Genomic DNA, 23,436 nt, shown 5'->3' with positions numbered 1-23,436 from the left:
CTGACCCTGGACAGTCACAACCTGGTTTTATTTTTTTTTTAAATGCTCAAAGAAGCATGATGTGTATGCTGATGGAGGTATTTCCCCATGAGCAAAGGATTACATGAGAGGTTAAAGAAGAAGAGTAGCCTTATACTAGAAAAGAGTAGGAGAAGAGGAGGTGTGTATTTGGGTGGGGGCCCTGTGAGTGAGTGTTGAACTACAGCCTTAAACTACATCTGCCTGTGCACAGTTTCCAACCAGGCGTGCAAAGTGGATAGCAGGGCTGCACAATTAATGGAAATATTATAATTGAAAGTGCAATATGGCCAAGTGCAATATTCAGATTGCAGAAGTTTGATGAAATGTTTGACAACAGCATTAAAATGAAGTACTAATGAAGTGCTGCAGAGGTGCCCTGGTCTACAAATCTTATTCCCCAGATGATTTTATTTTTTTCCAGTGAAAATGAAAATTGTGATGCAAAAATGATCATTCCCACTAACCGTGAATCATATCACAATCACAATATCTGTCAAAATAATCAGAATGTGATTTTTCTTTTTAATTTTTACCATATTGTGCAGCAGATGGTTGACGGCATCCTCCATTAGCCCAACCCTACTGACCGCTGTAAGAAAACACTCAAATAACTATTTAAAACAAACCTTAACACTAACATTAGTAGTCATTGTAAGATGCAAAATATTAATTCACCTGGTCTACCGTCTGCTATCATATCCAACATGTTGAATGGAGGATTGTCTCATTAATCTGAAAACTGGCAGCAAACTCAGTTTTGTCCCGTTCTCTTCTGCTTTCAATGAAAGCTAGCTCATGCACGCCTTACATTGCGATGTGTATTCTGTTGAGTGGTAACGGTGTGTTCCATTTGACACAGGGAAGTCAGAATTTCCAAGTTCCCAGCTGGGAATTTAAACTGGAATCCCAGCTGAAGTTGGATTTCTGACTTGGTAAGTTGGAGGAACCTCCCCAACCCCAACCTCAAAATCCAAGATGGCTGCTCTGTGCATCAACAGTCATGAAAGCTGTTTATTGTAAATCAATCACAGCACTGTGGACATGTTACTCTGGTGTTTGTATGCGCAAAAATACCTCATAGCGTGTTGTTATTGAGCGCAGAAAGTCGTTTTCTGACTTCTTGTACTGGAAAGCGGTCACCTCGAGTGTGACGTCTTTCCACGCTCCGACTTCTGACTTCTGAGGTAAATGGAACGCCTCTTAATCTTACATTCAGGTTACTGCCACCATTTTCCTTAAATGAGTCAGTAGTTAACAGTGTTAGTTAGCGTGCTAACATCAATTTGATGTCTTACCTCAGGCTTTTCAACAAGCAGGTATTTTTCAGTTTTCAGTTGACGCCTTCTCTTTATTAATTAGCTATTTTAGATCCAAAATCTCCCAGAGAGGGAGAAGTTCAGGAAGTTTGCATGTCTGTCCAATTAAAAGTTTTATACGAAGTTCCATTTTCAGGAACCATACCCTAAACATCACAGACTAAAACATGCCAACACAAACAGGATAAAACCTTTCATTCATGTTTTCATGTGAAGAACGAGACCAAACTGCATGTCTCAACGGTGATGGCATTCATGTCCACAACATACTAGGTGTGTTCCAGTTTGTGCTTTCGTGTTCCCTCCTCTTACCGTAATTATAACACACACATATACAAGCATGCATGCGCTGACAAGTGAAATACACACACACACACACTCACACACAACACAGCTCTCTGACAAGTGGAAACATTGCATGTGGTTTTATTTTGTTCACCAAAATATTCCACTCTGACGTGATAATTTAACATCAATGTTTATTTAAATTTTTTTTAAATATTTACAAATACAAATTTCAAATGTTAAGTGCACTATAAAAAATATGGTAAACTAAAAAAAGTGTTGGTTTTATTCCTAAAAACAGATCGTAGAAGCTGAATTAATTCTTGAGTTGTGCAAAAAGCATCACACTTCAGATGAAAGTAAAAACTTGCCCTGAAATAAAAGGCAATAAATTGCCCCTAATTTACTATGGTGATTAAAAAAAACAGCAAATGTGTGTATTGAGTCTTAATGGCTTCCCTAAAACCAACACCACAACCACATTCCTCTGACCCTCACCATCTAAAGACAACAAGCTGACTGTAAATCCTGAGAGGGAGAAAAACATGGTGTCATCACTCTTACAACCACTGATTACTCATGGCTTTGACAGCTTCGAAAGGACAAGCTGACATTCAATTATGAACACAAACACGGTGACAAAAAAAAAAAAAGCATTGTATAAATCACGTGGGCCGAAACACAAACAAAGCAAGTAAAACTGATGGACGGTTCATGTGAAACGCTGCACAGCTGGCTGACAAGTCCTCCAGTCTCTCAGTCAGAGGGAGTTTCCCCCAGGTCGGACTGTCCCTGTGGTTGTCTGCTGTCCTTTACGGTGCAGCTCTCTCCAAAAACCACCTGTTGCGTTATCTTCCAGGAAAACCCCAACAACCACTGTTTTCCATACCTGGGATTTAGCACCTTTTAACTATGACCTCTTTTAGGAAGATGATACGGCAAACAGAAATGCCCCAGAAAACAAAAGTGTTCTTCCACTGAGGTCATTTTGGTCCTCATGACCTTTGGCATCCTTTATCAAATCCTTTTAATCCTTTTCCATGTCAAACTGACACATTTTTATACAGATCTGTCCCTCCAACAAATAAATTAATTCATCTCAAGACAGAATTTTTTTTGGGGAAAAAAAAGTATATACACATAGAAAATATGATCTGTGATATCTATATAAAGACGTCCATGGTTTGATGTGCGTTCAACTGGAACTCGCAGGAGGGAAAAGTGGACCAAAAGATCCGGATGACTTTAAAAATTTTGTTCCCCTCGTCCACATTATTCTCGTCTTCTTTAAATCTCTTGTCACGTGCTCTTCTCCTCTCTTTTCCCCGTCTCTCCTCTCTTCTTGCATCTCGGTGTACGTTTGAGGCGAGGCAGAGCGGCACACCCCGTCGTATTTTTAGCTACATTTGCAGGACTTCACAATCATATTGGACAGCTGCTCCACCTGGAAGTGAAAATCAACAGTCGCGTGATAAATCATCTCTAAGTGTTGCTTTCACACAAGAAGTCCAGTAAACATTTCACCTCAGAGTGAGGGTGACTAGATACCTTGTGTTGCCTGCCCACGTAGTAGAGGATTGGCAGCGGCTCCAGTGCCTGGGGGACGCAGCAGGGCTGGGCAGAGGCTCCTGGGTTGTGGTGCTTATACAAGGCCAAAATCTGTGAACAATTAAATGTGGGGAAAGAAATGAAAACAGAGTCCTGAGCTCTGAATTTCATCACCAACATGACATGTGCCAAAAGCAATTGTAACAGACGGCTGCGAGTTACAAGAGTGCTTTTGGTAAAATCCAGGAATTAGCCACAAAGTGTCACCTCATGAACACTCTTTGTATTTTTAATTTATTGTAAAAGTATTTGAGGATAAAAACATTTCTTAAAGGAGAAAAATGTAACACCCTAGTGTTCAAAAACAAGTACTGCACCAAGTAGGAGCCACGGACTGTTTATGAATCTGATAACGAGCTGATCATTTCAGTCAGGTGTGTTGGAGCCAGAGCTTGAGATCTGTATTCGCCCCTGACGTGACCTGACGTGACCTGACGTGACCTGACAGGCTTGGGTCGGGCTGGGCCTTGTTTCTCACATATGTCATGGGCTTATATTGGGTTTGGGCTGTATTATTATTTATCTTCTTCTTATTATTATTATTATTATTATTATTATTATTATTATTATTATTATTATTATTATCATCATCATTATTAAAGGTAATAGTATTTTTTTTTCTTTTTCTTTATTTCTCCCAAATTTTGTCGGGTTGCCAATCCAACCCGACAAAATTCAAAGATCTACCACCACCATGGCCATCCCTGGAGCTACTCCACTGTCATGGCTATAAGTATCTGTTTATCATTTGAATTAGGCCTGCGTTTAGTGACTACTGTCATTAATGATTAGTAAGTCATATATATGTAATTTTTTTTTTTTATTAAATAACTATTTAGTCACATTAAATATCAGATAAAAATGAGCCAGGGTGATGTTGTCTGGTGCTGCATGTTACCTGAGAATATTTGTTTTCAGCATTCCAGATGTAGGTGCAGGAGCCCATGCAGTAGTTAGCGTGGTAGCCTGTTGGCTTGTGTATCCACTTCCAGCCCAGATCTTTCCTGAAGTCGATGTACAAGCTCCGCACACAGCAGGTCTCTGTCTGGCTGCAGAAGAGAAAACAGGAAAACATCTTTTTTTGAAGTGAGGTGTGTGATGAGATGGGATGAGATTTTCAGATTGTAGCTGCTGCAGACGGGATGTTTTCAAAGTCAGTTGGTTTTGAGGATGTGCTAAGAGTTGTTGTCAAGCCCGTCGAGCTTTGCATTTCTCTACATGTTGAAGCGGTGCGCACGGGGCTCTAAGACGAGCGAGACTCTGTGTCTCATTAGTTTGGAGGGTGGCATCTTTTTTTGTGTAATCTTTCAGAAAACCTAACACAAGAGCAAACGCATGAGGAACACATTAAACTTTGTCTTTATCTGCTCTAAAGTAAGCTCATGGCTAATTCCCTGCAGTTAAATTAGGAAATTAGGCTCTCTGAGGTCTGAGCCAGGTTAGCTTAGCTCTTATCCAGGCTCTCTTCCTCCACCGAACACATCCTCTGAGATCAACAGAGGTTTGGCAACAGAGAATACAGTACGAAGGAGGTCTGATTGCCAGGTTTGGCTCCTGGCACCCCAGGGCTGAGTCAGCTAAATTATCTGCATGGCTAACCGAGCAAATGGCAGTTAGTGGCTAGCTTCTTTAGCAGCAAGTAAAGCTATCAGGATGATCAGGAAACCATCAGGAAACTCAGTAAATGAACTCTGGAGGTTGCCCGCTAACAGCAGCTAAGAAACTGACCTGGAGTTGAAGGTGAGCAGCAAATACCAGAGAGAGAGAAAAAATTTCTCCATAGAACATGATCAAAGTTCACCCAAATCAGTGACTGGAGTCATTATGTTGTGTTTTTGTACATCTTGAACAGAAACAGTAATCAGTGAGGCCCAGCCCCAAGTCCATTATATGATCCATGTAGCTAATTCTAGTCAGCAGGTCTGTAACAATGGTATTTTGGGGAAACAGAACAAGATCTGAGGTGGCACACTGACGTACCATACTGTTGCTAATCAGCTAATGAATCTTAGCATTAGCTCTGCCCCGCTAAAAGTTCAAGATTGATCCACATGTAGATGTCATAATGTTATTGGCTGATATTGGTTAGTTCTAGCTTATGTAAGCACCCATCATATTTTGTTTTACAGGAATAAAAAATGATTGGGTTTTCTATGATTTTTATATAAAAATACAAGCATATATTGTGAAAAAAAAGTGCACAATATGTCTGGGAATGTGATCTAAAAAGGTTTAAAAAAGACTAGACTTTAGACTTTAGGAGCCTTTAACAGGGTTCTCAGGTTTTAAAATGTGTCTGATGGAAATGTTAAAAACTCAGCTGAAAGTATTAGCATACATTAGCGAGCTCCACTTGTGAAATCTGCTAGCAAGAGTCATCATTTTAGCCATCAAAAAGCCATGGTTGCCTGCCAGGACTGCAAAGCTGCTTTTGTTTACTTCTTCATGGAATCTAAGACCTTGTGTTTCAAAAAAATACTGCCAATTTTGATGTTAAATATACCACCTTTTACACTGTGAACTGCACATGTGCTTGCACAAAGCTTGACAAACGTAGCAACAGTAACTAAGGACACTGCCTTGTGCAGGTAATGTGTCAATAAAAGAAAATGCAACAGAACTTTGCAGGAGTGCTTACGCTGTACAGGTATCCTTCACGTCCGTGGAGCGTTTTTTGCGTGAGGTGAGTTGGCTGCTGTGGTTTTGAGGGATGGACATGGTCAGGATGTACGGTGGTTGCTCCAGCAACCTTGATAACGGTCCCGTGTCTCCCCTGCCCCTAGTGATCCCAGAGATGCCAAAACCGAAGGCAGTGTCACCACTACTCTTACATTCACAGAACAACCGGAGTTCGAAAGTCTGCTCGTCGTCTGCCAGAAAAAACAAAAAACAGAATTACAATCAACAAACAACAATTACAATCATTTCAATTTTATCTGTGCAGGTAAATATCATGTGGAAATGGACCACAGTAGGACCAGATAAATAAATAAATAAAGCTTGTCTCATCTCACCAGTCCCTTGGAGCCAGTTGTGGAGCGTGTCTGTGACATCAAAGGACATCCATTTGTCTTTCCACTGGTTAGTGATGAAGCGGGATGTGAGGTAGCGGGCCGAGGACCCCTGACCCTGGTACAGCTCCACCCGCTGCTCCGCCTGTATCATGGGTTTCTTGATGAGCATCCGCAGCTCCGCGCTGGTCAGCAGGCGGTAATCCCCGACACTTTCCCGTATCGCAGAGATGTTGAAGAACATGCTCATGATTTTCTCTGTGGCGTTTTTATCTGTGATTTAAAACAGGTAATTACTCATTTGGAAGTTTTGTAAAACTACTTTTTGGAATAAGCAGGTTTAGGCAAGAAGTAATCTTTGTGGATATTTAAAGGCAAAATGTAGGATTGTTTGGGTAATCGTCTGTGATACAGCCTAAAATGGTGGCATCGCTATCAACAAATCTTTGCACCAATTTGATACCACATTATTTATTAACCCCGAAACTTGACCCTGCTACTTCCCAGCGGCGTCCTGTAGCCTGTTGCATTTTTTCCCCCAGGATGGTGAAGTCATGTTCAATGGCATTCAATCACTATATGTTTTACAAAGGGTTTCACCAGAGCTGGGACCTTCAAACAATCATAGCGATCATATCACATCCATTCAGGGTTAACAGTATGTAGCTGTAAAATAAAATAGTGCTGTGTAAAACATAAAATAAAAACAGAATGCAATGATTTGCAAAAGATTTTCAACCTATATTCAACTTAACACAAAACAAAGACAAGCTATTTAATGTCAAACTGATTAACTTCATTGGTTTTTGTAAATACACACGTTGTAAATATACAGTCTGAATTTGATGCCTGCAGCATGTTCCAAAAAGTTTGGGGCAGGAGCATGTTTACCACTGTGATACATCAACCTTTCCTTTAACAACACTCAGTGTGTTTTCAAGTTTCGAAAGTGAAATTCTTTCTCATTCTTGCTTGAAATACGACTTCCGGTGCTCAGCAGTTCAAGGCAAATCTCTACATTGGCCCTGTGCCTCAGTGGACGTTAGAGTTGAGTGGATAAAGTTTATATCTAGTGACAATGTGTGTGTGCGTTTCTCTCCGGACTACTTTAACAAGGGCTGGTTACAGTTCAAGCTCAACAATGAAAATCTCCCCATCGTGGGACCGATAAAGGAACATCTTGAGGAATATCTTATCTTACAGTGGATCGATTCACTGTCTCTGGCCTTACTTCAAACTTGAAAGCTGTGACTTTTGCCATATTTATGTTGTTTTGGTGTTTATTTGGCAGGTTAGCCCATTGAACTTAGCTGTGCTCCCATGAGTTGGAGCGATGGTTGACTAATGTTGTATTATTCAAGGACAGTAAAGAGCAAGTAAATAACAAGTAGTAAGTCGGAGGCCAGTGAGTAAGTTTTTTCATGTTGCTTTTGTGGAAGTTTATACTTCAGCGCTAGCTCAACTAGTGTTCGCTTCATTGTTATATGGAAGCCCGCTCTACTTTGTGATCTTCACTGATGTGTGTTTGTGTTGCTGCTGAATGTAACACAAAATTTACTTGATAGACATGCCCTGAACATAATGATATAGCTACATGTGAAAAAGAAATGGTTAAACTGCAGGAGTTAATTTCCTGGGCAATGTTGTGTAATGTTGATTAGCATCCTTTTGGACTACCAGATAGAGTGCACTCGGAGTGTACTGTGGACGATAATCAAAAATACATATTTTTTTTCGCCCTCGTCAACCAATTGCTTCAGTCATTTCAGTGAACCAAAATTTTCCTTGGTTGACTCCAGCCCTGTTAGCTACCTTATATTATGAAGGAGAATATGACTGGATCACGACTCTCTGTTAGGTTGCCTGTGTTGTTTCTGTCCTCTTCTCACCCGTCATTCCCTATTTTGCTCTTTTCCTGATCAAATACCAATATCAGTGAGGACAAGCACAGGAGCAATAATGAAAGGTTTTGCAAATACATTTTGTGGTCTTGAAGGGGCGGTGAGTTTTTGACCATGGACATCTGGTAAGATATTGATAGCTGACAGATCAAAATTACTATCTCTACAGGGTGCACTGTATACTTTACTGCAACATATCCTAGTACAAGAACAGATGATTTTTGAACTGATAGAACAGTATAGTGGGACAATCAATGTACACGAGGTTCAAAGAATCAGCTTCTTAAAGCAACACAAATAAGCTTCAAAATCATCTTGATGCTACGCTGACTTGTAAGAGGGTTATGTAACTTCTGTGGCCAGGTCGTCACAAGTGTGTAATGCTCTACTGCACCAAGTAACACACTATCAACTATGTCAGGGATTTGGGTGAAACTGGATTGTATTTTATGGGGAAAATGTCTTCCAGCTGCTCTGCCTCAACTCTCTGTGATTTACAGGGTTTCCTGATGGACAGTGAAGTGAACTGCTGCTAAATGTAGCTGCTCTTAAAAGGTTGCAAGACAGACACAGATCTGGGCTTCTTGCTGTTGGACAGGTCAGTAATATTAGCTGGCCTGCGCTTGCTTGATGTTCGGATGTTTTAGCAAAGTTGCTGACTTTCTAGTTTTTGACCATTAGTAATGTAATGACAACAAATGTTCATGTATAGTTGTATATATTTACCACAGTGGTGTATGAGTAAATTGCACAAATCAAAATTTAAGAATCTTTTAGATACAAACCTTTTTCTTCATTACAGTATATTTGTAAGAACCACTTTAGTATTTAGAATTTATTTAGTATAATATCATTATTTGGTAAGTATGTTATTATGACATGTAATACAATAGTTAAATTTTAAGATGATAAGATGATGTAATTAATAATTAAACTATAAGACTGAATAGATCATCACATCGATAATGGACTAACGTGAGATTAGATAATCTGCTGAGATGCTGTATTTTAAAGATTAATTGATTATTTGATTATTAACTTAATTACTAAATTAATTGCCAACCATTTTTTATAGTCGATTAATTGTTTCAAGTCATTTCTTAAGCAAAACTGTCTAAATTCTGTGATTCCAGCTTTGCAAATGTGAATCATTCCTGTTTTCTTTACTCTTTTATGACAGTAAACTAAATATCTTTGGGTTGTGGACAAAAAACATTTGAGGACATCACCTTGGGCTTTGTGAAACATTTTTCACCGTTTCCTGACATTTCATGGACCAAACAGCTAATTGGTTATTGAGAAAATAACTGAAAATAAAAAATAATAGATTGAACGATAATGAAAATAATCTTTAGGCCCTACTGTAAGCGATATTCAGATAAATCCTTGTTTAAGTATATCTGCCGTGTTGAAGTGTGAAAACACTGGGGTTTCACAAGAAGGAATATAATTAAGTGGAACAAGAGTTAAAGAAGAACTTGGAGCATGGTCAACAATCACTACAGTGTTGAGAATTCATCATCATATTTGCACATTTGCTGCATACACCACTGCAATTTACTACTTAGTGCAATACTGAGATGTTCATTACTCATGTTTTTCTTAAATAAACATGAGAAGTTTTTACATAAATGTTTTCCTGTACACGCATTAATGAAATGGAATAGTCAAATTCACAGTGTTACTCAATAATCTTAACTGCAGCCAAACAGTCATCTATTCCAGCTGCTGTAAAGTGGACCATAAAGAGTGTTTTGTTTTCTTACAGTATCCCTGCCCATATTTGCAACTTTTATTCCTGAGCCTGCCCATATCACGACAGCAAGAACATTCCCCCTGTAGAGCCTGATAGAAAACAGAGCCAAGCTACTGAGGGCTTTAACACCATAAATCTAGCAGCGTTACATTATACTGGATTAAGTTAGACACAGACATTCATAGATAAGAGCAGGAAGGCAGATGATAGAGAGTGAGAGTGGGAGAAGGTGTAGACGGGAGGGTGCATGCAAAGAAAACAGCAAACTGAAGAATGCACTCATGAATATAACTTACACTTGTGAGGGGTGGGTTGTAGCGTGGGTGGGTGTGAGTGGGGGTGCAGAGAAATCGGAGATGTGTATCAATGGAGCCTGGGTCTGGCCCGGGCCCAAACCTTCTACTCTGCCTCAGCCTGCCAAAGCCTGGATTCTCTGCTCTCGAATCCCGGAATTACTCTTTGACAGCAGAAGCTACAACCCAGCCTTGCATACTTGAGCTGCATAGTCGCTCTAGGCTGTACCGGTATCCTCCATGTCACAGCGGCTTGTGTATCATTTACCAGCATCACCATCTGTGTCGTTGTGTAGGTAGTGTTTCAGCCCTTATAGTGCAGCCAAACTGAAACTGAAAAGAGCTGGTGTGGCGTGTAAAGGGAAATGAGATGACATTTTACTGGTTCCACCCAGAGGCAGAGGCAAATGTTTGGTTGTAAGTGCATGAATGGAAACAAAGAGCGTCACAACAGTGTACAGTATGTGGAGTGCCTCGACTTGGCAGTGATGCACCGAGCAACACCAAGCACGGAAAGTCATCGTCTCCAGCTAGTTTGAGTAAACTGAGATAAATGTGTTACGGGTTAGAGAAGTGTTTACGAAACAGGAAATTACATCACTTCCCCTAGGAAGCATATCGGCTGCAGGACTATAATTAGGGTGAAGCTTAATTCTCACTTCTACTTTCAAATTAACACGTCTTGCACCCTCTCCAGAGGCCTTTAACTAGACTGCTCTGGTGATCAAAATACAAACCTTTTTGCACCAAAATAAGCGCATATATGAGGATATTTGCAAAATATAGGCAACTGACTCCCTTGTCGTTGACTTTTGTGATTTTCTGTGCACCAAAACGTGATGTATGTGCAGGAGAGCAGAGAGAAAGATGTTTTTAAAAGTCTCTTGTGTGTTCAGCTCTCAGCTCTTTTGTAGCTTGTAACAAAATCTCTGTAGTTTGAAGTTAAGTTTCTCTCCTGTGCCCCTGTTTGTACATTCAGGTGCAGATGCTCAGCTCAAGTTAAATACATACCGTCAATAGAGATGTGGAAGTTAAGGCCAGAGACAATAAGCCTCAATTGGGGTTTACAAAGAGTAACATCTGGACCTGCTCTATTTGAAAAGTGCCTTGAGCTAACTTAGATATCATTTGGCACTATACAAATAAAACTGAATTGAATTAAAGTGCCTCTGCTGGAAAGAGGCAAAAATTACCAAAATTAGTGGATATGTGCAGGTTTTTAAAACGTGGGTAAACCTGCTAAAAATATCCGACTGACCCTTTTTGCATCACCAGGAAACATGTTTGCCTTTCTTCCAATGTCCGCTAGAAAACCGAGAGTCAACTCTTGTGCAGGAGAGCAGAGAGAAAGTTGCTTTTAAAAGTGTCCGTGTGTTCAGCTCCCAGTACTTTTGTAGCTTCTAACTGAATCTCTGTGGTTTGAAATTAAGTGTTTCTCCTACATGTTTCACATTGACTTTCATCTCATCAGAGTCGTGAAGTTACTACAGATGAAAACCCAACATGTCCTGATTTTACTGCTTCATAATACATGCGTTTAGACAACTAAATAATAGGAAGAATTTACAGGACATTTATTCACCGTTTTACAGCCACTTGACTCAAGATGAGCATGTCTCAGTTAAATACGCACCTTCCATCAGGTGCAATCGTAGCCATGCTGGGCCAACCCACTGAGTCAAACCAAGTCAAGCCTTCACTACCTCAGCTGAAAAGGGGCAAAACCCAGTAAAATAGGCGAATGACCCTTTTCTCATTGCTCAAAGACAAGTTTGCCTTTCTGATTTTTTTTCTTCTTTTTTTTTTTTTTTTGAGGTTTGTGCTAGAAAACCGAGTCTCACCTCAGGTGCAGGAGACCAGAGAGAAAGGTGCTTTTAAAAGCGTCTGTGTGTTCAGCTCTCAGAATTTCTGTAGCTTCTAACTGAATCTCTGTGGTTTGAAGTTTTGTTTCTCTGCTGCATATTTCACGCTCACTTTCACCTGATAGGAATTGTATTAAGTTACTGTAGATGAAAACTCAACATTTCCTGATTTTGTGGCTTCATAATAAAGGCTTTTACATAACAAAATAACAGGACTTCTATTGTGAAGAAGTTATAGGACACTCAACTCAAGGTGAGAGCATAATTAGAGTTAATTACACATTTTCAAGAGGGCGTAAACTGTGCTGTGCTGGGCTGATGCACTGAGTCAAGCCAAACAAATATTTTGCTCTTGAAAAAGAGCAAAAGAGTCACAGTTAACAATGGAGATGATAAATTGCATGTCTGTGTTTCAATCACTGATGATCGGAGCTGAAGCTGATAAATACTTATGATCACTACAGTGTCTTTTGACCAGGGAATGAATGCTGTTTGCACCCTTTTCCAGTGAAAACAAAACCCTGATGTTAGCGGGTGTTAGTGGGGTTTTTTTGTCCAGTGTAAAAAGGGCTTTTGAGGGAACAGAGTGTTAGACTTCTTCTCCATGCTCAGCTGAGAAAAGGCCTCATTCTTCCACATAGGGGTAAAGATAGCACCGTCGCCTGCGTTCTAAAATGGGTGTGGGGGGATTTGTGTGTTGAATCAGGGCCTATCCTCAGGTAAGCCGGGGACAGCTGTTGTGACAGGCAGGGAGACAGCTCTGTAATTACCAGTGGGAGGAACCAGATTCCAGCAACAGCCTAAATACCTGCCTCCTTCATATGCTCGGCTCCACCCTCGTTTCCCCACCTCACCCTGTTTCACACACACTGTCCGACCCCTGTTACTACTCTTCTTCATCATAGGGTGCAGTGCAGTGACCCAAAACTAAACTAAAGGCAAATATGAGGTGTCCAAAAACCATTTTGGTCATGGAAGTAAAAACTAAATACAAGATTTTATTAAAAAAAAAAAAAAAAAAAAAAAGAAAGAAAGAAAACTAAAAACGTTTTTTAATAACTGATTAATCAGAAATAAATAAGAAAACAGTCACAACTCTCTGATTTCAGCTTCTTAAATGTCAATGTTTTCTGGTTTCTTTACTCCTTTATGATAATAAACTGAATATCTTTGGGTCGCGAGCAAAACAAGACATTTGAGGACATCACCTCCGGCTTTGGGAAACACTGATCGATATTTTTCAACATTTTCTGACATTTTATGGACTAAACAACTAATTGATTAATTGAGAAAATAATTGACAGATTAACCAACTATGAACATAATCATTAGTTGCAGCTAGGGCTGCAAATTTTGTGCATTTTCCTTATCCTTATCTGTTGAAAACATTAACAATCCACGTTTAATTTTTTACTTTTTTCCTTGTTTTTTTTTTTCTCTTTTTTCAGTTTAATTTTAAGTTTCTCTATTCAACAACTACTGCCATTTTTTAGTTTATCAATTATTGATTTAGGCAGTTAGATATGTAATCTTAATGATTAACCATTAACATTCTTAGTGGAAGCCCAAAAATAAAAGTATACATGAAATGCCTTTGGTTTAACTTTTTTGTAATTTGGTCAATTTTGTCAGTACAACAAGCATTGGTGCATATTTATTGAGACTGGGATGTCTTTTTGTGTTTGTGTTGTTAATCCCTTTTCCAAATTTAACAAAACCTTATACTGAAACTAAAACTCAACCTTTTTAGACAATAAAAACTAATATAAAAAAAAGCAAACCCACACTGGAAGCTAAACTGACTTGAAAACAAAAGTTAAAAACTAATGAAAAAGACTAAACTATAATAACTCTGGTGGTAGCAGCTTCATTTAATCTTAAACACAATAATTACCCCGGAGCAGTGAACTCATTTCACTCCTGAATGGCACAAAGTGGCTGATCTCCAAACGAGAAAAGAGTTCCCTCTGTAAACGAGCTGAATTACTTTTGGACCGATACCATGTTAAATGGGAGAGGTGGATTTGTGTGAGCTCCAAGGGACGGATGTGACTGCTAACTGGCTAAAGGAATTTAGCCTAATCCACCACACAATTACCATAATGAAGACTAAAACTATTAAGTTCCAAAATGCTCTGCACACAAATATGCACCCCCACAGGCTGTTCTGGGCTATCAGGAAAGTGTGAGAAGTCCAATAAAAGGAACCACAAATTGTGTGATGACTGGGATTGTTACTGAATATACGTGTGTAATGAATGTATATGTATGTATGTATTTATGTATACATACAGAGGTGGGAAAAGTACACACATTCTGTACTCACATAGAAGTACAGGTGGTCTACTTGTATGAAAATACTACTGATTAAAGTAGAGTAACAAATGAATCTTCTTTACTCAAGTAAAGTGAAAAAGTACAAGCTCCGAAATAAACTCAAAATATAAAAGTAAAAAGTCGCCCTCTTAAGTATTTATACCGTCTGTTTCTGTGCAAAGTTATCTGCTCTTATCCGTTTCATCTTGTTATGTCTTTTTTGTCTTGTTGTGTCATTTGTGTTATTTTTTTTCTTGATAGGTCTTTTTCATCCTCTTATGTTTTTTTCCTGTTACATCTTTTACATTGTTTTTCATCTTGTCGCCTCTCTTTTGTGTTGTTGTGTCTTACGTCGTTTTTTTGTCGTTACATCCTTTTGTCCTGTTATCTCAGTTTTACACTGTTAACCATATGTCTTTTATGTTGTTTTTCATTTTGTTACATTGTCTTTATCTTGTTATGTCTTTTGCATCTTGTTACCTTGTTTGTACCTTGTTTTTGTCTTTTTTGACTGTTACCTTTTTTATGTTTTTCTTCTTGTTATGTCTTTTTAGTTTTACATTCTTTGCATTGTTTTTTGCCGTGTTGCACCTTTATCATCTTTTTTTTTTCTTTTTATGTCTTTAACGTTGTTTTTTTTTCTGTTGTTGCCTCTTCTTTGTCTTGTTGCATCTTTTAGGTCGATTTTTGTCTTGTTACAGCTTTTTTACACTGTTTACATTATGTCTTTTATGTTGTTTTTCATCCTGTTACACTTCTTTGTCTTTTTGCAACTTTTTTCTCGTTATTTCTTTTTTGTGTTGTTACCTAGTTTTTAGTCTATTTACATTGTTAATGTTGTTTTTCATCTTGTTAAATCTTTTTAGTCTTGTTACATCTTGTTTGTCTACTTCTGTCTCTTTTTTTTGTCTTGTTATATTGTTTTCATCTTGTTTCATGTTTTGTGCATGATGTGCATTGATGGATGCATCTGAAGGAATTATTTTTTCTGTATTATTATCTAATCCATTTAGGTTTAAATGCATTGCAAATGCAAATGCATTGAAACTAAAGTAACAAGCATAGCTTGAAAATGTAAGGAGTAGAGAGTTCAGATATTTGTGTTAAAATGTAGGGAGTAAAAGTAAAAATACTCATAAAGTCCGGATACCTGAAAAATCTACTTAAGTACAGTAACAAAGTTTTTAAACTTAGTTACTTCCCACCTCTTTACATGTATATAAAAAAAACTTGTTTTCCTATTGGATTCTTTTTTAATTGCTTCGATCAAACACACTCCTCTGTTTTTTTAACTTCTCACAGCAGAGTAGAAGCTGGAATGTCTTCCACACCCTTTGTCTGTGGGATTTTTTTTAATAATTGCAAAACATTTCTTGCTAGGCCTCCACACGTACACTCGTACAGATGACGTCCACCATTTCCCAGTGTGTGGACGTTCAGTCTGTGCTGAGGGTTAAGACAGTGGATGCGTGTTCTCTGGCATTCCACAGAGGTAGGAAACACATGCTCCCCATGGGCACCGCTTGCACCGGACCTGAGTCACTCAAGATCTCAGTGGCCATCAGCCTGCCTTCCTTCCTGCCAAGCTGCCCTGTCACAAACATGCTGCAAACACACTGATAATAAGTTCAGGAAGCTCAGCGGAGAGGAGAGAGACAGAAAGAAAGACAGAGAGACGGGTAATCATGGGCAGAGTTGGGAGGGTTACTTCAAAAATATATGCCAAAACAATTATTAAACACCTACTAAAAGTGTAGTCAGTAACCTAATCCTTTAAGTTTTGCAATATTGAAGTTATATATAATGATTATGTTCTGTTGCTTTTGAAAAAAACAAAACACAAGAGAACGCAATTGATCATCTGATCGCGTTTGCTATTCTACCTGTGGCTTCCAACTCTGAAACGTATCTGGAAGGTTTTAGGTGATTTATTTTCTCATCTGAAGGCTTTGCTATCACTGTACTGTGACGTTATTCCGCTTTTCTGATTTAAAAATAAAATAATGTTACATTTCTTAATTTATTATGCACATTTAGATACTAGTATTGACAGGTTACCTAGCTAACTGGATTTCTGTGTAGCTAGCTTTAGTGGTTAGTCTATGTAGCTTACGTTAGCAGTGCATTCAAATGTTTACCATGTTTACAAGATGAGCCCATTTGAACACCCCACTCATGTTGTGTTCACTGAAAGTTTTTTGTTAGCTCCGACTTCACAACAATGTATGGTACTTATAAGTTCCATTAGAATATATACCGGTTATTATGTGTAGCTAATATTAGCGATTGTTCTGTGCAGCTAACATTAGCAGTTAGTCTGTGTAGCTAACAGTAGCTAACAGCTAACAGTTCGTCTTAACTGTAAATGTGTCTTTGAATTAGATGCTGAGTTCTTGGATGATGACAGCTGAAGGCAGAACTCTCGCTTTATTGTGAAGTTGTAATAATGTCGAAAATTTCTACCCAGGGAGGGTTTTTTTCACTAGAGGCCATAAAAATTAATTGTCTGTAAGATTAGCGGGTTTTTCTGAGGCCAGAGACTCATGAAACAGGTACTATATCCTTCTTTATTTTATAAACTGTAATCCTGCTAATAATCTCTATGTTTAAACATATCTGAAATCTATTTTTTATGTAACTGTCATGGATTACAGTTACCTTTTTCATATCCTAATTACGTAATACTGTTATATGTAATCTGTTATTCCCCAAGCCTGGTCGTGGGCAGAGAGACATGGAAATGAAATTGAAATTTTCAGGGAGGAAGAGAAAGAGATATGACGGAGAACAAGTGACAGGATAAGCAAAGGAGAACCCAATGCTCAAGTTACAGGAAACCCCCAATCCCGGAGGGACAGACAGAGAGAGAGAGAGAGAGAGAGAGAGAGAGAGAGAAAGAAAAAAAATGAAAGAGACAGAGTAAGGGTGAAGGAGTGCATTTCATGTCTTCTCTCATCTAATTTTTCACCCCGTCTTTTGGTTCTCATCTAACCAGAACAAAATCATGCCATTCAGTTTGAAAACTTCCTTTGTTCTGTCTTCGGTGTGCACACTCCTGAGCACGGTCCATCCACTCAAGTCTGTCTTTTGAAGTGGTGGATAAAAGAGGGATAGTGTGGATGCCTGTCTGATAGGGTGAGGAGTATAGACATGTAGAGAACAATGGAGCAAAGAAACAAAACATACAAAAAAAATAAAGAATCTGTTTATCATAATGGTTTGGGAGTCATTGCACAATTACAGCCAAAAACCATTTGGCTGAACAAACAGCACATGCAGGCTAGCCAAACAAACAGCGCTAATAAAGCAGTAAAAATACCATGGATACCGTGAAAGCAACACACAGCATCACACCAGATGCAACACACAGTCCTGCTAACTTGTAACGCCTGTGATCTCTGAACTCCGCAAGCTGCCCGAAGATATTGGATGGAGATCAGAGGGGGTACACATGTTGAGGGAATTTATGGACATGATTGGAATTGACATCAGCCATTGGGCAAATGCTAGTTAATTTGGGCTGTAGCTGCTAAGTTTGTTTATCCTTTTGGGGACTTTAAGGCTTATTCATGCTGCTTTGTGGTAGGGTAACAAAAAGCGAAATATTGGTTTTGAACAACAAAATGCCCCACACCTTTTGGTACCACCTGGCTTTTGGTAAATTTATATACAGTTCTTGTCCATCTTCGGTATCTGGTCCATTGCACCAACAGTTCTTACACCAGGTCACAAGCCAAGTCGGTTGTAACTTGAGTCCAATCTAATAGTTATGTTGGTTGCACCATCTAGGCTTAGGCCTTCTTCTCACCAAGACCAGGTGTAAATCTTACACATGGTCAGCTGGGCGATATATCACTGATATTCAAGTGTGAATTATTGTGTGATAAAGTAGATGACCTAAAATGTGGAAATCAGCTCAGATTGCAGTGTAATGGTTACTGAAAGTCTCTGTGTTGTGTTTGCTGCCACAGTAACATTGCTACAGCATCTTCCTGTAATCTGTGAAAAGCTAACTTAGCTAGTTAGCAGCTACATGATTTTTTTTAGCTGTGGTGGGGGAAAAAAAAATCATGAGAAAACAAGGTTGATGATCTGACTGCTTTTGCTACTCTACCCACGGCTTGCAGCTCTGCAATATATCTGGAAGGTTTTAGGCTATTTTAATTGTCTTTAGACTGACTTGTAGCAGCTAACTGGCTAGCTTACTTTCACAACAAACCCCTCTCGACCTCCGTCACACAGGTTACCCACCTTCCTTAAAGGTGAAGGTTCGGCCGGTAACACACAGGTGAAGTGGCTGTGTAAATAAAGTCCATTACTTGAGCAAAAGTTCGGCATTCTTAACTTTACCAGAGTAAAAGCATGTCAAAATTATAGCAAAATTTACTGAAAGTGTCAAAATGTAAATGTAGCATTACCCATTGTACAGTAGAATAATCCTTGTCACTGTTTTACTATTATTTTATGTTTTTGGATTAATTATACTGCTACATTAATGTGTATATTGCATTTTCCTACTGTAGATATTTAAGATTGAGCTCACTTTATAAACTGTTGGGTACCTCCATCTACAGCAAAGCATCATATTCTATAAGATTATCATATGTTTGCACTGTCTGAGAATTTAAAGCATGTTATTTTAGAGAAAATGTGCATATCTGCATATGTATTGTATATCGTGGAATAGCCTAAAAATATTGAGGTATTATTTTTAAGCCGTAACACCAAACCCTATTAACAATCATCTACGTTCTCTGTTATTTCTTTCCAAGTCGACTGCCTCTTATTTGTTAGGCAGTTAGCAGTTTCTTGTGCTGGCTGTACAGCTACAGTAATTCGATGGAAAAAGCCTCATCTTTATCTTTGATCCTCTGTAAAGTTGCCACAAATTAGAAATGATTCGCTACAAATCAGCAAGACAGCGGAAGATTGTTAGCAGCGTATCCTAGCAATGTAGGCTGCTAGTTTTGTGGGCATTCACCTGAATGTGCATCCCTGAGACTGGACATATTAAGACGACACCTAGAAGTCAGTTCTAAAGACAAGCAAAGGTTAACAAAGGTCAACAAAGACCGACTTAGTAGTTAGGATCAGGCTGAGTAAAAACCAGCTGGTGCAACCACACTTTGTTTGTGTGTGTGTGTGTGTGTGTGTGTGTGTGTGTGTGTGTGTGTGTGTGTGTGTGTGTGTGTGTGTGTGTGTGTTGAGCAGTGTGTCTCAAGTGCCTGTAAGTATAGGATAATAAATCACAGTCGTACTATCACTTGACATTCTTAGTGCTGTAGTTAAACCATCAGGAATTGCTTCCATTTTTGACAACAGGTGTACATGTGCACAAAATACACCCGTTCTTCAGAACTGGGCCAAATCAGGCCCAACGACAAAACAAACAAACAAAAAAAAAACATTACTAATACCATAATTCTAAGTTTTTGGTTCTTTTAGGATTCATGTACCTATGTAATTTATGAAATGTTTTGGTCTGCTCTATTATTATTATTTTTTTTTTTTTTTTCTGCTCTGTGCCAGAAAGCAGCCTTGTTCAAGTGAAGGATTCACAACTTCAAATATTTTTAAAAACCTTCAAAATAGAAAACTAACAATACCTACTGATAACATAGGTATAAACATGTACTATCATAAACATCTTTGTTTTAAAATAAATTTTTGATGAAAATGTTGGCCCTTTAAAGTTTTGCCCCAGATATACGTCAACTCTGTCACTCCTACCCTAAGGACCCCTGTCTCACTTCCTGGTTTAAAAAAAGGAGGAATGGTACTCACACGCTGGTAAACTTTCTATTTTTTAAGAAATTCATCAAATACTATTGCTATCAGTCTCAACCACAGCATGTCAACTCTGTAATCCTTCTAAATCAAAACTAAATAAGTAATAAATTAAACTTAGTTTAAAAATTAAATATAGTTTAAAAATGTGCATTTAGATTAGCATTAAGATAAAGAACTCTGACCAATCTTAAAAAATAAGAGGCTACTCATTACGACTATGTTGTGAAATGAATAAATATAACATGTTGTCAACTCCGTAAGACATCAGCTCTACATTTAATGAAGAATTCTCTCAGCATGATTGAAGAGTAAAACTCAACCCCCCCTAAAATTATGGTTTTGTCCTAATATAAAAATAAAAAATATGGTTTTCAAGCACGAGTGAATACTGTTCTGAGTTATCTGGTACTCACTGGTCATGTTGAACTTGTTCAGCACCTTGGCGAAGTACTCCTCCTCCTCCTGTTCGATGGAGATGTCTGTCTGGATCTCAGTCAGCTGCTCCTTCAGCATGTCCTTGGTGCTGTTGTAGAGGGACACCAGGGAGGTCGGGATCTCCTCCTCGTCTCCGGCCTGATCGGGCGCAGGCTCTCTTGGCAAACGCAGTTTGCTCAGGATCTGGCTCCTGATGGCTTCAATGCGCTTCTTCTTCACCATCTCCAGGTCCAGCGTCTTACATGTAGACATACCGCTCACGTTCCCCACCGTGTACACAACCATGAGCATTAAGAACGCCAGCTTCATGGTGCCAACCTGACTGTGTACAACCACTTATGCACTTTGGTTCTCAGCAAAATCCTCACCTTTTCTGTCAGTGCCTGCCTCTGTCCAGGGATGCTTAGGGAACAGTGAATCACTTCGTGGAGAGGTGTGAGTGATGCAAGGTGTTTACACACAGCAGAACAATTAAAGCAGTGTGGAGAGTCCTGAAAGTTCGGGGCTACTGGTGCCACCGCTGTCGCTGCTGCTGCTGCTGCTGCTGCTGTGGAAACCACCTAACACTTATGTCTTGTTCACACAGAAGCAGGTGGAGAGAGTCCCAGTGGGCAGACAGACATCGAGTGATGAGCCAGCCTCTGACTCAGCTACACAGGTAACACAATGACGTCTCAGACGCTGAAGTGAGTCCAGAGCGGAGCTGTCAAATGCTAACAGAGCTCAGAAAAACAGGCACACAGACAGCGCCCTCAAGGCTCAGAAGACCTTTACAGCACCTATCAGTCCAAAATAACCAACACTCAGATAGTCCACAGAGCTGCTACTGTAGGTGATTGATATGACTTCAAGCCTCCACCAGCGATATGGAGCAACTATACTGTATACACCTCCACGTGTCAGCTCAGTGCTTTATTGCTCACCAGGCAAGTCTCTCTTTACATGCCCCCAGGGACCGGCTGAGCGAGGGTGAAGGGAGCTGAATAACACTCAGCAAAAAGAAGAGTTTATCTGAGTCTAAGGCTTTTCAACTTCCTGTCCTCCTTGTCCCACAAACTTATTGTCACAGATCATTCAGGACTATTGTACTTTATGTGTCAAAAAGGTCGTTGTCTAAAACAGAAAGTCGCACTGATGCGTACCGTTCTTAAAGTGTAAAAATGGTCTTCCTATTTCTCAGTTTTTGAAGTTTGATCAGATGACCTCTGGCTTCCTTTACAGCCCAGATAAAACTCTCAAGGGCTCTGAGTCAGTCCAGATCTAATCAGATATCCACTACGCAGGCAGGGGAAGGAAGACAATGTTGTATTTAATAATCTCACTTTAACTTATTCTACACCGGTCACAAACCTATGCAGTCGAGCCATGAAGAAACGTCCCCACAGAAAAACATCTGATAAACTTGTATCGCTCACCGCCCTGACTACCTCTTTTTAGCAATAACAGCATGTGATCAGTGTGCAGCTGCAGTTCCAACAGAAGTTGCTTTCAACACCTCCGGCTCATGCCTACTTCACACACAGAGCAGCTGTCTCTTCATTCTCAAACACGATTAAATGATAGTGTATGATATCTGTGTATCAAGATAGGGAAGAGAGAAAACACAGCCTGTCAATCAAACACTGTCCTCTTGTACAGACCTTCTTTTTAACCATCCACACACACAGCAGCAGTAACCACAGCAGTAGCAGGAGTAACAGTCCCCTCTTAGCTCACGCTGTGTTGGGAATCGGATTGTAGTCTCGTCTCTGTCCTCTCCTCCCTCTATCCATCCATCGGTATCACCTCGTTTATGCCCTCTGCAGCTCCTTCACACCTTCCCTCTGGAGTCTCCTCTGACACAACTCCCTGATCGCACCTCTATTTAACTCCCTGCCTCTCTCCCTTTCTCCCTGCCGGTGCTTGTCAGAGCTTGCTGGTGACAAAGTGATTTGTGGGAGCTCTGCGCTCGGCTAACTTTTCTTCTGTGCTCGCTCGCTCGCTCTGCCTCTCTCTGCCTCCCTAACTCTTCTTTTTTTTCTGTGGTTCCTGTTACTCGTCTAATAGAGCGAGCAGCTCTCCGCCCAGGAAATGAGGGTAACGGCCGCAGTGTAAAACATCTGCTGTTTAACAGAGCTCTGCTGCCTGCCCTGTGTCCACAGCAGCTCAACACACTCAATAACTGCTCTCTGACAAAAAGAAGGTGTAAAATACAACCATAAAGGAGAAACCCACAGGAGAACCCTGTTTGGTTCCTGTTAGAACCTTTTGTAAAAGTTCTGATTAGAACTCTTTCAAACCAAACATAAAAGTTATATCTAGCCAGAGGGTTCAACCAACAAACCTTGTATATTCAAAGGTTTTCATTTAGATCGCACCCATGGGGTTCTACTGAAAACCCTTCTGTATTAGGGTACAAAGAACTTTTGACTAAAAAGTTCTTCAAGGAATTTAATAACCCACCCAAGGGGTTCTACCATCCAGAATCTTTTCTAGAACTGACCCAGGGGTTCTACTGAGAATCCTTTTATATTATGGTGCAAAGAGCCCTTGACCAAAGAGTTCTTCAAGGAATTAAATAACTATCTCTGGGGTTCTGTCCAGAATCTTTCCACTTTCTAAGGGTGTTAATAAGAACCCACCCAGGGAGTTCTACCAAAAACACTTTTATATTCCAATGGTTTCATCTGGAACCCACCTAGGGGGTTCCACCAAGGACCGATCTATATTTCAAGTGATTTATCTAGAACCCACCCAGGGGTTCTGCTGAGAACCACTCTATGTTATGGTATAAAGAACCCTTGAGTAAAAAGTTCTTAAAGGAATTCAATAACCCACCCATAGGGTTCTACTGAGAACCTCT

At 39.5% G+C, this 23,436-nt stretch overlaps 1 protein-coding gene across 1 annotated transcript; it reads right to left on the bottom strand.

The window, feature by feature from the left end:
• Nucleotides 1-1,747: 1,747 nt before the first annotated feature.
• Nucleotides 1,748-22,603, bottom strand: tgfb1a (transforming growth factor, beta 1a). The gene is made up of 6 exons (XM_084717486.1): nucleotides 20,573-22,603; nucleotides 6,245-6,514; nucleotides 5,869-6,100; nucleotides 4,129-4,279; nucleotides 3,171-3,281; nucleotides 1,748-3,066 (listed from the first exon to the last, which is right to left on the bottom strand). Exons 1-6 carry the CDS (start codon nucleotides 20,901-20,903, stop codon nucleotides 3,019-3,021), a joined length of 1,143 nt encoding a protein of 380 aa, XP_084573612.1. The 5' UTR covers nucleotides 20,904-22,603; the 3' UTR covers nucleotides 1,748-3,018.
• Between the last annotated feature and the right edge of the window lie 833 nt (nucleotides 22,604-23,436).

Source organism: Lutjanus erythropterus, chromosome 4, assembly GCF_056507025.1.
Source record: "Lutjanus erythropterus isolate fLutEry1 chromosome 4, fLutEry1.hap2, whole genome shotgun sequence".
NCBI classification, from domain to species: Eukaryota; Metazoa; Chordata; class Actinopteri; order Lutjaniformes; family Lutjanidae; genus Lutjanus; species Lutjanus erythropterus.
Note: the sequence above shows the minus strand (reverse complement) of the source record. Positions and strands in the feature narration are given on the sequence as shown.